The following is an 11,820-nucleotide window of genomic DNA, read 5'->3' as shown; positions in this document are numbered from 1 at the left end:
CACCCCGCTCACCGGCCACACCTTCACCAAGGAGCAGCAGGCGGTTCGGATCTGCGGAGGGCAGGTTGAAATTCAGTCGTCCGACGAAGGAAATACTTGTGGCGTGCCGGTGCGCCTCCTCGGCAAGTTCTGCCGGGTTTTTTTTCCCCCCCCCCCCCCCCCCCCCCCCCCCCCCCCCAGCGACAAGCCCAGCGTGCACATTGCATTCACTCTGTTCGGCACCTCGGCTCGCCCGTCTCAGAAGCCGGAGGAGGAGAGCACCGACTCGGCGAAACCGCCCGCGACTCGCCCCTCCGTCATGCTGACCGTCATGCGGGAGTCCTGTCATCTTCACGACTTCGTCGGTAATTAGGTACATCTGTGTGACCATGACTACCACCGCCACCACCGCCCCGGCCCGGAGGCGGGGGAAAATAGAAAAAGAAAAGACACGCCCCAGAGCCAGATGCTGTTATCTCCCTGTACTGCAGTAGCCATGCGCAGATACATGTTTGTACGCCTGGGTGTTTATTTTGCACGCGACGTACCCCGCCACAGGCGGGCTCACCGGGCCAGCGGCCCGAGACTCAGTAGCCGGGCGGTCATCTCCGCCAGGAAGACAGACTGCCCGGCGGACAGTCGCGGATCGCACGCCGTCAGGTAGGGCGAGGCCTGTCCATTGCAGGCGACACACGACTGTGAGCCATGCCGGGCGGCTGCCCGCCAGGCCTGTGAAAATACCGCCGCCGCGGTGTTCTGCTCGTTCGTGTCGTCCACACACTCTGCGCCCGAGCGGGACATGAGGGGGAGGGGGAGGTGGGGAGCGCATGGATGGTCGAAAGCACAGGGCAGACGGCGCCATGTCAGCAATGCGCAAGGGGAGGATCGGGCAGCGAAAGAGGCCAGACAGACAAACAGGGGCAGAGGGAGAAAGAGGCATGGCCACCAGAGGCCGATGATGGGGAGGGAGACACATACCGCTGACTTGGCGCGGGGCCACCTCCATGTGTAGTCCCCCGAGGGAGGCCCCGGGCCCCAGGCCGATGTGCTGCGCACACACTTCGGCCGCCAGCGCGCGCAGGTGTCGGGTTTTCGGCCGGAAGGTATCCGGCGGCGGGGCACACCCCCGGCATGCCGCTGTTGGCACCCCCGCCTGCGGAGCCGGCTCCTCCGCCAGCGGGAGTTCCATCGGGCTGGAGGGGGCGCTCGGAGACCCAGGGCCGACGGCCCACCGAACGGCCTCCCCAGCTGTGGCCGGGTCGCTCATCGGGGCCAAAACCCCCGGGTCCACTCGGGGAGAAATGGACACCGTGTTCCCGTGCATCGGGTCCGCCAGCCAGTGGACCCGGGCCCGAGCGCAGGAACGACAACGACAAGGCAGCAGCCAGGGGTCCGGACTTTCGAGGGGCGCTTCCTCAGCACTGTCAGCCAGGTTCTCGCGTGCGGCGGCCACCGCCGCCCGGGCCACCTCATCCACATGCTGGCCAAGAGCCCTAAGGAGGGGTGCCGGCCAGGCGGCGAGGGAGGTCCCCCGAGGCAGGGCCCGCCCCAAAAGGGCATCCACCTCCAGGGCTGCGTCGGGAACGGCACACAGCTCCCCCGCCCGGTGGGCTGCCACGCGTGCAATGTCCGCCACCTCCCGGCCCGAAGGGGCCCACCCACGGAAGGCCCCACCGAGCAGCTCGCCAAATGCCCCCGACGGGGCGTCCCCCAGGAGGTTGGTCCGCGGGCCGGCGCCCAGGACCGCTGCCGCTGCTGCATGGGCCTGGGCAAAGATGCGACCATCCCCATCCATCGGGCCGGAGTCGCCCGGCATAAGCCCGGCCGCACGGAGGATCCGAATGTGCTGCCCCACGGCTCGCGGGGCCGCGCGGGCCCCATATCGTGCGATGATCAGCACCGCGCGCCCAGGTAGGGGGTCATTTGCTTGGGATGAGGCCGCCACCCCGGGCGCCGGGCGAAAGAGCTGCTCGCAGCCGAGCCCCGATCGGATGGCGAAAACCAGCGCCTCCGGCGACACCCTGGCCGACAGCTTGATCCCCAGGGGATTACGGACCCCCTGGGCCCAGAGGAGATGGCCACTAGGCTGCCGTGGCCCCGTGCCAGGGTGGTCTCGAGTCCGGTCGCCCACCCACACCAGGTGTCCGCTGGTGGCGTAGGCCGCGGCCAGCTGGCCACCCGAGGCCCATTGCTCCACGCGCGTCTGGGACTCCTCATACGAAAGGACCAGCGCCTCGTGCGAGGTGAAGATGGCCTGGTGGCTGTCAGCGTCATTCGGGCTCCAAAGGTATCCATGGGCACCGAGGCGATCCAAGGCTCCGCGGGCTGCCTCGTGCGCACTTAGGGTGCCCGGCAGAATGTCAGTCCCCTAGCTAATCAATGTCCCCAAGGCGTGCGTACGGAGGGGCACGCACCGGACCAGGCGCCGAGGATCGTGCGACCGCGCCGCACCGCATGGAGCATCGGAGTTGATCATATCGCCCCTGCGGACGTCGCAAGGGAAAGAGAGTCAGTCTGAGGGGGGAGGGGGAGGGATGTTGCAGGAGGTGTGACTGTGACATTGTCATGTGTGTGTGTGTGTGCATGCACTTACCGATAGGAAAGTATCCGCTCACCGGTCAAGGGAGACTGCTCGAAGCAAGAGGAGCGTGGCTTGCCGTACTGCGACGCCAACACCAATCCAAGCCATGCATGAATGTGCACATGCAAACATGCATGCGCATATATGTATACATGCAAACATGCATGCGCATATATGTATACATGTGTGTGTGTGTGTGGGTCTTACGGGTCAGAGGAGCTGGTGCACAGGGAGGGGACAGCATAGGACCACAGGCAGGGCACCTGTTGGTACGTACCTGGCCAGCGCCGCGCCAGATCCGAACAACCCCGGCATCAGAGTGACCGGGGGACATGGCAACAAAAGCATCTGACACCCGGTTGAGGTGCTGTGCATATGCCACAGGGCACTCGCCAGTGCGGCAGCTTCCACACCCGGACTCCGGGGTGGCCCGGCACTCGACGAGGCCGCTGGCACTGCTGGGGCCCTGGCCATCTTGATCGGCAAACATCTCAGCACAGGGGCCGGCATGCAGAATAAACGGCGCTCTCTGGGGCCCAGTCAGCGCAGAGGACAGGGTCTCAATCGAAGCAGGCGAAACCAGCCCCGGCTGGCCAGCCAGGAACCCATGCACCATGGCCGCGGTCTTGTCGGCCTGGGCGTTCTCCTGGATAGGATCGCCTGGCGCCATCATAGGCTGGCCCCTAAAGTGCCGGACCACGGCCGGGGTGTAGTCCGGCTGCTGAGCCGGGATCTCGGCATCGGCAGAGGTTGCGCGCCACAATCCGGGAAACCACCCATGGGGCCAGGCACCCTCGGCCGGCAAGGTCACCATATTGGAGGAAAGGCGCTGAACTGCCGATCGCAGGGAGAGCGGGACCGTTGACACGCGCAAGTTGTCGTGCACGCACGCACCCAAGGCGACGAGGGGAGGGAGAGGGGTGGGCAAGGGAGGAGGGTGATGTATGTATGTGTGGAGGGGGGCGGAGGAGGGATGCGTGCGTATGTTCGCGGAAAGGCAGGGAGACGATGGAGGGGCTGGCGGGGGCTGTGAAAGGGCCGCAAAGGGGAGAGGGAGGGGAATATCGAGGCGGGGACGGGAGCTCCAGCGTGGCTGGCCATCTGAAAAAAGGCTTGCGTGTCCTGAGAGGGAGGGGCGGGGGAGTTGGGTCTTGTCCTGCGGAGGAGATTGCGTGCGCGGGATCGCGCGTGGTGCGGATCCCAGCACAGGTAAGCCTTGCGGGCCGGAGATCCCGCACGTGCGCCCCCCCCCCCCAGCAGGCAGACTATCATTCCGCACGCCAGCTTGGTGCTCAGAGTGGCGACTACGCCGCCGCCGCTGCCACCGCCGCCGCCGCCGCCAAAAAAAAGACCGCCTGGCACCGGAAGCCAGAGCCTGGCCTTCTGGCCCACGCCCCGGCCGCGGCTCTAATCTCCCCCGGCCGCCGGCCTGGCAGGTCCCCCGATGCTGGGCGGCCCTGGTCTCGGGTCAACATGGCCCATGGCCTTCCCCTGGGACATGCCAACGGATGTGCTTGTGCCGCCGACGCCCGCTTGTGAAAAAGGCAGACGCCGAAAGGCGCCTCCCGGTCGGCTGCCCAGGGGAGGAGGAGGAGCGCAGGCCCCAGCCGGTGGGAAGGATCAGCAAAGGACGGCGCGAGACACCGGCCTGCGCATGCGCACGTCCCCCCCGAGGGCGCCCCCTTTTCTGCGCCACCCAGGAGAGGGGCGCGCTCACATCGACAGTCTTGCCAGGGGAGAGGAGAGACATGTATATGTGGCGTGTATTGAGCGTGGGGGAGGCAGGCATAGGGGGAGAGAGAGAGAGAGAGAGAGAGAGAGAGGGAGGGAGGGAGAGAGAGAGGGAGAGAGAGAGAGGGAGGGAGGGAGAGAGAGAGAGAGAGAGAGAGGGAGGGAGAGAGAGAGAGAGAGGAGAAAACAGAGCAGAGTGTCTTGCTTGCGTTCATTAGGGCATCTCCACCAAGCTGAGGAGAACAAAAGACAGGGACCGGGGAGGGGATGTAGGCGCGAGGGGAGGGGAAGAAAGGGCGCGATTGTCCAGCCGCCTCCCTGCTTGGTTGGTCTCTCAGTTGTGCGGCGGCGGCGGAGGGGGCATGCCACCATAGGGAGGCCCTGGCCGGTAGTAGGGGGCCATGTTGCCGTGCGGCGGTGGCCCCTGAGGGTGGAAGGGCGCCATGCCAGGGTGTGGCGGCGCCGCCGCCATGCCCGGATGATGGGGGGGCGGGAAGCCCGGCATGCCCGGGTGAGGAGGCGGGAAGCCCGGCATCCCGGGCATGTGGTGGCCACCACCATGCACCATACCACCCGGGGGCGGAGGCATGCGAATCGGCGGCGGAGCGTCCCCAGCCCCAGGACCAGGGGCAGATGCCGCGGGGGCGGGCTTGGCCTCGGTGTCTCCCTCATTGGAAGAGCCACCGGTGGCCGGGCGAGCTGGGGCATCGTCGCCGCCAGCGGGGACCGAGCTGGCCCCCTCGCCGAGGCTCCCCGCGTCCGGTCGCGGGATCGGCATCGGCACAGAAGGCCCGCCGACGAACGGGCCCAAATGCCCAGCCCCATGTGGTTGCAGGGCATTCCGGTACATAAACTGCATGGTATAGCGCTTGGTCTCGGGGTTGAAGTTGGTGAAGTACCGCTCACTCTGGCGGTCAACCTCGCGCGCAGGCAGCTTGAAGGCGATGTTGGTGTATGGCTCGGCCGCAAAGACCAGGAACTGGTAGTTCTTGTCCTGAGGCTGTGGGAGGTCCAGCGGGGGAGAATAGGAAGAAGGAGGAGGAGGAGGAGGTGGTGGTGGTGGTGGTGGTGACCGAGCGACCGAGCGAGATGGTTAGCCCCCGGGCGGCGTCGTTTTGCAGGCAAGTGAGACTATGGATAGAAAACGCACCTCCACCTGCTGCTCGTAGGTAGACATGAACCGGTGCCGCGGGACCTCGTTCTCGGTGATGTTTGGGTAGTCGATCTCGAACAGGAGCCCCAGCTGGTTGCGACTGTAGTCGCGGACCTTGGTCACCTGGAAGCCGGGGCGCCCGATGCGGTAAACAGTCGACCGGCGAGGGCGCTCAGTTGTGGCGTTCGGCAAGGGGACATGCTCATCATTGTACCTTTGGGCACAGGCCGAAAGGAAGAAGCGGGTGGGGGGAGGGGGGAGGGCGGTGGGCGGTGGGCGGTGGGCGGTGGGCGGTGGGCGGTGGGCGGCGGAGGCGCGGGTGTTACGCAGGGTCAGCGACGGTGGGGGAGGCCAGACGGGCAGACATGGCCCCGATGCGCGCGTGTGTGGGAGCCCGGGCCCGAGGGAAGCACACGCACTTGGTGTCGCGGGCCTTACGCCGGGCCAGGTTGGTCTGATGCTTCTTGCCCTGGGTGTGTGCCAGGTAGCTGCCCTCGCTGGTGTGCAGGGTCAGGCACAGGCGGCACTCGTACGAGCCAAGATGGTTCTACCTCGTGGGAGGGCGGGGATGGGGGGATGGGGCGAAGAGAGCCCAGTGGAGTGTGAGGAAGTTGCAACGGGCGATGAAGGTGGTGGCGGTGTGGCTGCAGCCCCATGGAGACACACCTTCATGAAGTAGGGATCCTTCTTGAGCTCAACAAACTCCGAGGCAAGCTTCTGCAGACGGAGGCGCCTCTGCAGGTTGGACTCAGACTCGGAGGCCATGCCTCCGCCGCCAGTGCGGGAGCCGACACGGTTTTGGAAGTCCATCCTTGCGCTTTTGTGCCGGGGGGGGAAGGGGGGCTAGGAGAGTGCGATACGGAGCTCAGGTCCCGCCTGGGTGTCGAAAAGAGCGGAAAGCTAGGGGGTCCGTCCTGGAGAGCTTGTGTGCGTGTACGTGGCGGAGACGCGAAGAAATGGAAAGGAGAAGAATTTGACAGGGGAGAGGAACAGAGAGGGGGAGAGAGAGAGAGAGAGAGAGAGAGAGAGAGAGAGAGAGATGGAGGGAGGCGAGGAGGGGTTTGGCCCACCGAGAATCGATGCGCGGAGAGCGGCTTCCGATGAACCACCTAGACCTCTCAATCGACCCCCCCCCCCTCAATCCCAGAGGGGATGCACTGGACATGGACAGAGCGCAGCCAACAGGAGAAGGGAGCGTGAGGTCGCCTCCGCAAGGCGGAACTCCCAGGGCTGGCCACCACCACACGAAAAAGAATGGAAAGCCAGCGCTGAACTGCCAGCGCAGTGGCGAGAAAGCGCCCTCGGATAACACATACGTTGGCGGTCCTCCTGTCGGTTAACCACCGGGCTGCCCCCTGACCCGGTGACGGAGCCATCTCTGTTGGATGTTGGGCGAACGGGTTCGCCGATCTCCGTTCTGGGCGGTTCCGACGTCTTGTTCCGTACGCAGGGGGAGGCGCCGGTGGTTGCTGTCGCCACCAGGTGAGCCCTCTGCCAGTTCATCGTGAATGATTCGGAATCAACTTGATGGTTTCTGCCAGTACAGCCCCGATGCTGGAACATCTTAGATCGTGTATATTGGATCCGTGCTCATTTAGACTCATCTGTGTGCTGATATATCGGAAGGTACTTGCTGTAGCGTCAGCGCCCTAGAAATCAAACAACTGAGGCGGAAACTGGAGGAGAGCCCCCAAGGCGGTGGCTCTGGAGCCGGCAGAGAGGGCGCGCTGATGTCCCAAGGGTTTCCAGGAGGAGGCGGCTGTCCGGCCTCCCGCGCCCCTCTCGCCCCCCCCATCGACGTGACGAAGCACTCAGCCGAGTGAGGCCTCCTCGTCTGCATTGGGGGAGAGGCGCGTTCTTGCTTCGCAGGGGCGGATTTCCCCCCCCCCCCCCGCCGCCCCGAGCTGGGCCAAGACAGCCGCGAGGAGCGTCCCAGGGGGCACAATGGCCCGCTCCCGTTGCTCGAGAGGCAAGCAGCGAGCGGAAATACAGGCTGCGCCGCGCGCGGTTTCACACGAGGTGCATACGCACACTCTACCCATCGGACCACACCTCCGTTCCCTTTTTCGTGTTCACCCCCCCCCTCCTCGCACGCGCGTGTTTTCTCTCCTTCACCGGAGGGGCTGGGCTTGGACGCCGCGCCCTCGCGCTTTTACGGACAGCGCGCGAGGTGGCCGCCGCAGACCCTTCTCTGCTCCTTCCTCCTCCCGCACCTCTCTCCCTCACAGAAAAGGATGCGTGCGCACCACACACACACCCTCCAGGTGCGCGGGAGACAGAAAAAAGGAGAGAAGGGGGAAGCAAAGGCAATAGCAAGACAGGGGGGGGTGCGCGCGCGCGCGCGCGCGGAAGAGGGGACCTCGCCTCCCCCCGCGAGGGCGGGTATAGCAAACAATCATGAACAAGGAATCCATATATCGGGAGACATGTGAGTATGGGAGGGGAATGGCTCTGCGCATGAGATGGCCAGTCGGAATGTATATTCCCTAAACCAGAACAGTTGGTTATTATTTTGGATCGGAAAAGTATGCCGACAAGGCGATATCTGCTTTGCTACTCTGTAAAAGCATGTGCTGCTTAGGCAGAGGCGACCTTCTTGCCGAAGAGGGAGTGGCCTGGAGAGAGGGAAAGGGAGGAGGAGCGCAGCGGCAAGAGGAGGCAAGGAAATGTCAGGAAAACGGCATGAAGAAGGCGACGAGATGGGGGGGGGAGAAGGAGCAAGACCACCAGAGAGAGAGAGAGAACCGGGGCGCGCATGGGCATGTCGCGGGGGCGCAGCATCACCATCATCACCAGCGCGCGCGCTCCCCCCCCTCGCGTAAACACACACGCAGCACATGGATGCCCACCACCAGCATCCCCACACACAACAGGCGGCGCGCGCACAGAGGCTCAACCTCTCTCAGGAGAGCGCGGTGGTGTGGTGGGGTCTCTCTCTCTGCGCGCCCAAACCCGGAGAAAGGGGGACGATGGTGGAAAAGACGCCGAGAAGGGGGGGGGCATTTGCCCAAACAAAGAGCAGGGAGAAGCAAACGCACCAGTGCGGAAACCGTTCTTGAAGCGGCGGGGGAGGTGCTTCAGGTGGCGCATGCGGCCGGTACCGGTGGTGCGGCGGCGGATGGCGCGCTCAGACCAGTTGACTGGGGAGTGTGAGGGAGGGAGAGGAGAGGGAAGCCAACAGAGGGTGAGTGAAAGAGGGGAAAAGGAGAGGAGGAAGAGGGCAGAGGCAAAGAGCGCATCGCGCGTTAGGGGTGTCTCTGCCCGCGGGGCACGCAAAAGAAAGGCCACCAGAGAGAGAGAGAGAGAGACATGGATGGCCCTCTCTCTCTCGCTGGCAAGGCGGGCGCGCGGGGAAAAAGATAGCACGACGCACAAGAGCGAATGCGGGCAGCAGGGTAGCCGCAGGAAGCGCAAACCTTCTTCTGGATGTGGAAGGAGCTCTTGTTGCAACGAAGACACTGGGTGTGAGTCTTCGAGTTGCGCTTACCCATAGAAGTGGTACCCTTGGTCTGTCGTCGAGCCAAGCATCAGGACCAAGGGGAGTTCACATCATTTTTTCCGGCGCGAGCGGGGGGGCGCGCAAGAGAAAGGGGAAAAGGGTGATGGGGAGTCGTCGGATGTGGGAAAAAAAAGGTGAATCGGAATTAGCAACGACACGACTGGGGGGGAAAAGCGCGAAGGCCAACGGCGTCTCCCTTCCCCTCCCCGGGGGGTCTCTCCATCTCTCTGTGTTGCTCCCCGCCAAAGGGAAATCTCCTCTCGGTCGTCGGAAGGTGGGGGGGAGCGCTGTCCCCCTCAGTCCCAGGGGCAATCTACATCTTGCCCGGCCGAAGCGCGACACGGCCACCTGCCACATGCTCTCCCCGGGAAAACACCAAATCCGGAAGAAAGAGATAGCACACTATCCCGGGAGAGCAGCCCAGCGCGGCGCCCCCGGAGACATGAGGCCGCTCCGAGGGCGTGTAGACGGGCAGGAGGGGAGGGGCAGGCGCAGTCCGGGAGCGTCCATGTGCATACGCCGATGCGCCATGCAGCAAGCAAGAGAGAGAGAGAGAGAAGGAGAGAGAGCGCTGTCCGGGGTCGGGAGAGGGGAAACCGGGGGGAAAGCAACCGAGAGAGAGAGAGAGAGGGAGACGCGGGATGGGGGGGGGAAGGCGGGGAGGGCGTGTCGGGTGTGCGCGCGCGGAGAGTATGCAAGACGAACCATCTTGACTTAATTCTCCGGATGCGAAAAGATGCAAAAAAAACAATCTAAACGGAGGGAGTAGGACGGGGAGTTGGGGTAGTGTGAGTGGGGGGAGTCCGAAAAATAGGCCGCTGCATGTTGTGCACATGCTCCGTCCCACACACGCACGGCAAACACACACACACACACACACACACACACAGCGGGTGGCGGGCGAGGGGGGCAGGGGGAGTTGGGCACTACTTGCCCACCCCTCGCCCCCCCTCCGGGGAAACGGCCCTCGCCCTCTGTGCGGGGACCGGGCGAATGGTGGAGCGAACGGCACTACCCCCCCCCCTCGCTCCCCGCCCCGAGTAAGAGACTCCCTACCCCCCCCCCCCCCCCCTTGCCGGCTCCAGCCCGATGCAGGGGGCGCGCGGGGCCGAGGCAGCCGGCCGTGTGGAGGCCAGCATGCATGGGCCGGGCTGCCACCCCTCCAAAGGGCCAAGCACATGCCAACAGTCATCGCATCCTCTCCGCACCCGGACGCACCCGCCAGCTCGGCCGCACACACACACACACACACACAAACCCATACATGCCCTCTGCCGCACCGTGGCCTCTCGCACCACCCACGGCACTCGCGGCAGAGACCCCCATACCGCAGCGCGAGCGGAGCCCGCCGAGCCGAAAAGCTGTGCGCCAACGTCCACACAGGGATACAGTGCGAACGCGGACAGCAGGCAAAGGGCACACCACCGACGGAAGACACACGCCCCCCCCCCCCCCGGTGCCCGCACTCGGGACGTTACGAGCTCCAACCAAAGTTGCGGGAGGGGGAAAGAGATTCCCATGACAAGCGGCCGCCCATGGGTGGAGAGCCCATGACATCACGAATATCCACGGTCCCTCCGCCCCCCCCCCCACCCCCCTTCCCCCTGCCCACCCTGAAGGTGGGTGCAACGTTTGCTGCGGAAAATCCAACGCGGGTGTCTTCGCGCCATCAGGCTCGAGCGAGGAAGTGCCGGCGCTTTCGCTTGGCCTGCTTTGCTGCCACCAACATGTTTTTCATCTTTATTTATCCTCCAATTTGTCGGGATTTCACGCACGGGCCCATACTCAAGTTTGACTTTCCGGCGGCCTGGCGGGTGCAAGCAGGGGTATCTGCTACCGGAGTCTAGGGTCTATTCTTAGGGTGCCGACGGATATACACGCCGGACACCACCCAGGCCATCGAGTGGGAGGGGGACGCACATGCGGCTCCCATGCGTTGGTGCCTCGCCCCCCCCCCCCTCCGCCCAGCAGCCTGGGCGGCGGAGCACACGCGCGCTCGCGCGCGTCTCAGGCACTGTCCTCGATGGAGATCACGGTCACCTGGCCCTCGATGCCCTCGGTGGACAGCTTCTCCTCCTCGGCCCGCAGCCGGGCATACTCCTCCGGGAAGAAGAGCTGCAGCGAGTTCCGGTACACCCGCTCAGCCAGGCGGCGCTCGGCCAGATCCTTCTCGGCATCCGACAGCGCGGCGAAGGCAGCCGGGCCGCCCGGATACCGGACCGCCGTCACTACTTCCAGCACCGAGTTCATGTGGCACGGCTCGGCGCGATCCTTGACCAGGGTGTGCGACTTGTGCCGGTCGCGCCGAGACTCCGGGTACTTGGTCCGCAGGAAGCCATGCCCGGCATGCGATGGCCGAATGGTGCACCAGGGACCATCGGTTTCCAGGAGAAGTCGCTCCACCGGGATGGCCTTCACCACATCCAGGTTCTCCTGAGTCTTGAGGGAGCTGTGGATGTGTGCGTGTGCGCGTGTTTCCCCAACATCAGGTAAGACATGGGCAGGCGAGGGGAGAGGGATGCAAAAAAAAAAAGAAAAAGAAAAAGAGGAGAGGCACACAAATCGCGCAAGGCAAGGCCACACACGTACCAGCCATTGATGCCCACGAAGAGGTCCAGCTCCAGAGCCATCTGCAGCTCTTCGTGGGTCCCGGTGAAGGAGTGCACCACAGCGCCGCCGCGAATCTGCTTCCGATACTTGCGCACGAGGTCGTAAAAGTCCGAGCCGGTGTTGCGGTTGTGCAGGAACATCGGCAGCCCGGTGCTGTCGGCCAGCTGGAAGTGGCGTTTGAACATCCTACACTCGCGCAGGGCAGAGCAGCCAGCTGTCAGCATCTGTATCTGAGCCCATTTCAATGAAAGGTCCGATCCCCCCCCC

At 64.7% G+C, this 11,820-nt stretch overlaps 4 protein-coding genes across 4 annotated transcripts in view; all 4 read right to left on the bottom strand.

The window, feature by feature from the left end:
* Positions 1-488: 488 nt before the first annotated feature.
* H696_01550 (hypothetical protein) lies at positions 489-3,374 on the bottom strand (the record flags this gene model as incomplete). Its single annotated transcript, XM_009495449.1, has 5 exons — positions 489-761; positions 958-2,318; positions 2,394-2,462; positions 2,573-2,640; positions 2,838-3,374. The coding sequence occupies 5 exons, from the start codon at positions 3,372-3,374 to the stop codon at positions 544-546; spliced, it is 2,253 nt and encodes a 750-aa protein (XP_009493724.1). The 3' UTR covers positions 489-543.
* Positions 3,375-4,452: 1,078 nt separating this feature from the next.
* H696_01549 (hypothetical protein) lies at positions 4,453-6,460 on the bottom strand. The gene is made up of 4 exons (XM_009495448.1): positions 6,111-6,460; positions 5,864-5,991; positions 5,442-5,658; positions 4,453-5,291 (listed from the first exon to the last, which is right to left on the bottom strand). Exons 1-4 carry the CDS (start codon positions 6,252-6,254, stop codon positions 4,626-4,628), a joined length of 1,155 nt encoding a protein of 384 aa, XP_009493723.1. The 5' UTR covers positions 6,255-6,460; the 3' UTR covers positions 4,453-4,625.
* Positions 6,461-7,842: 1,382 nt separating this feature from the next.
* H696_01548 (50S ribosomal protein L37e) lies at positions 7,843-9,826 on the bottom strand. The gene is made up of 4 exons (XM_009495447.1): positions 9,649-9,826; positions 8,818-8,953; positions 8,483-8,584; positions 7,843-8,059 (listed from the first exon to the last, which is right to left on the bottom strand). The coding sequence occupies exons 1-4, from the start codon at positions 9,649-9,651 to the stop codon at positions 8,022-8,024; spliced, it is 279 nt and encodes a 92-aa protein (XP_009493722.1). The 5' UTR covers positions 9,652-9,826; the 3' UTR covers positions 7,843-8,021.
* Positions 9,827-10,662: 836 nt separating this feature from the next.
* H696_01547 (hypothetical protein) overlaps positions 10,663-11,820 on the bottom strand; it is a 2,750-nt gene continuing 1,592 nt past the window's right edge. The window contains exons 5-6 of the mRNA XM_009495446.1: positions 11,533-11,739; positions 10,663-11,392 (exon numbers count right to left, since the gene is read on the bottom strand). Coding sequence (XP_009493721.1) covers positions 10,951-11,392; positions 11,533-11,739 — 649 coding nt within the window. The 3' untranslated portion in view covers positions 10,663-10,950. The remainder of the gene's footprint in view (positions 11,393-11,532; positions 11,740-11,820) is intronic.

This window comes from Fonticula alba (assembly GCF_000388065.1).
Source record: "Fonticula alba strain ATCC 38817 unplaced genomic scaffold supercont2.2, whole genome shotgun sequence".
NCBI lineage: Eukaryota > Rotosphaerida > Fonticulaceae > Fonticula > Fonticula alba.
The sequence above is the reverse complement of the archived record's forward strand: the minus strand, read 5'-3'. Positions and strand labels throughout refer to the sequence as shown.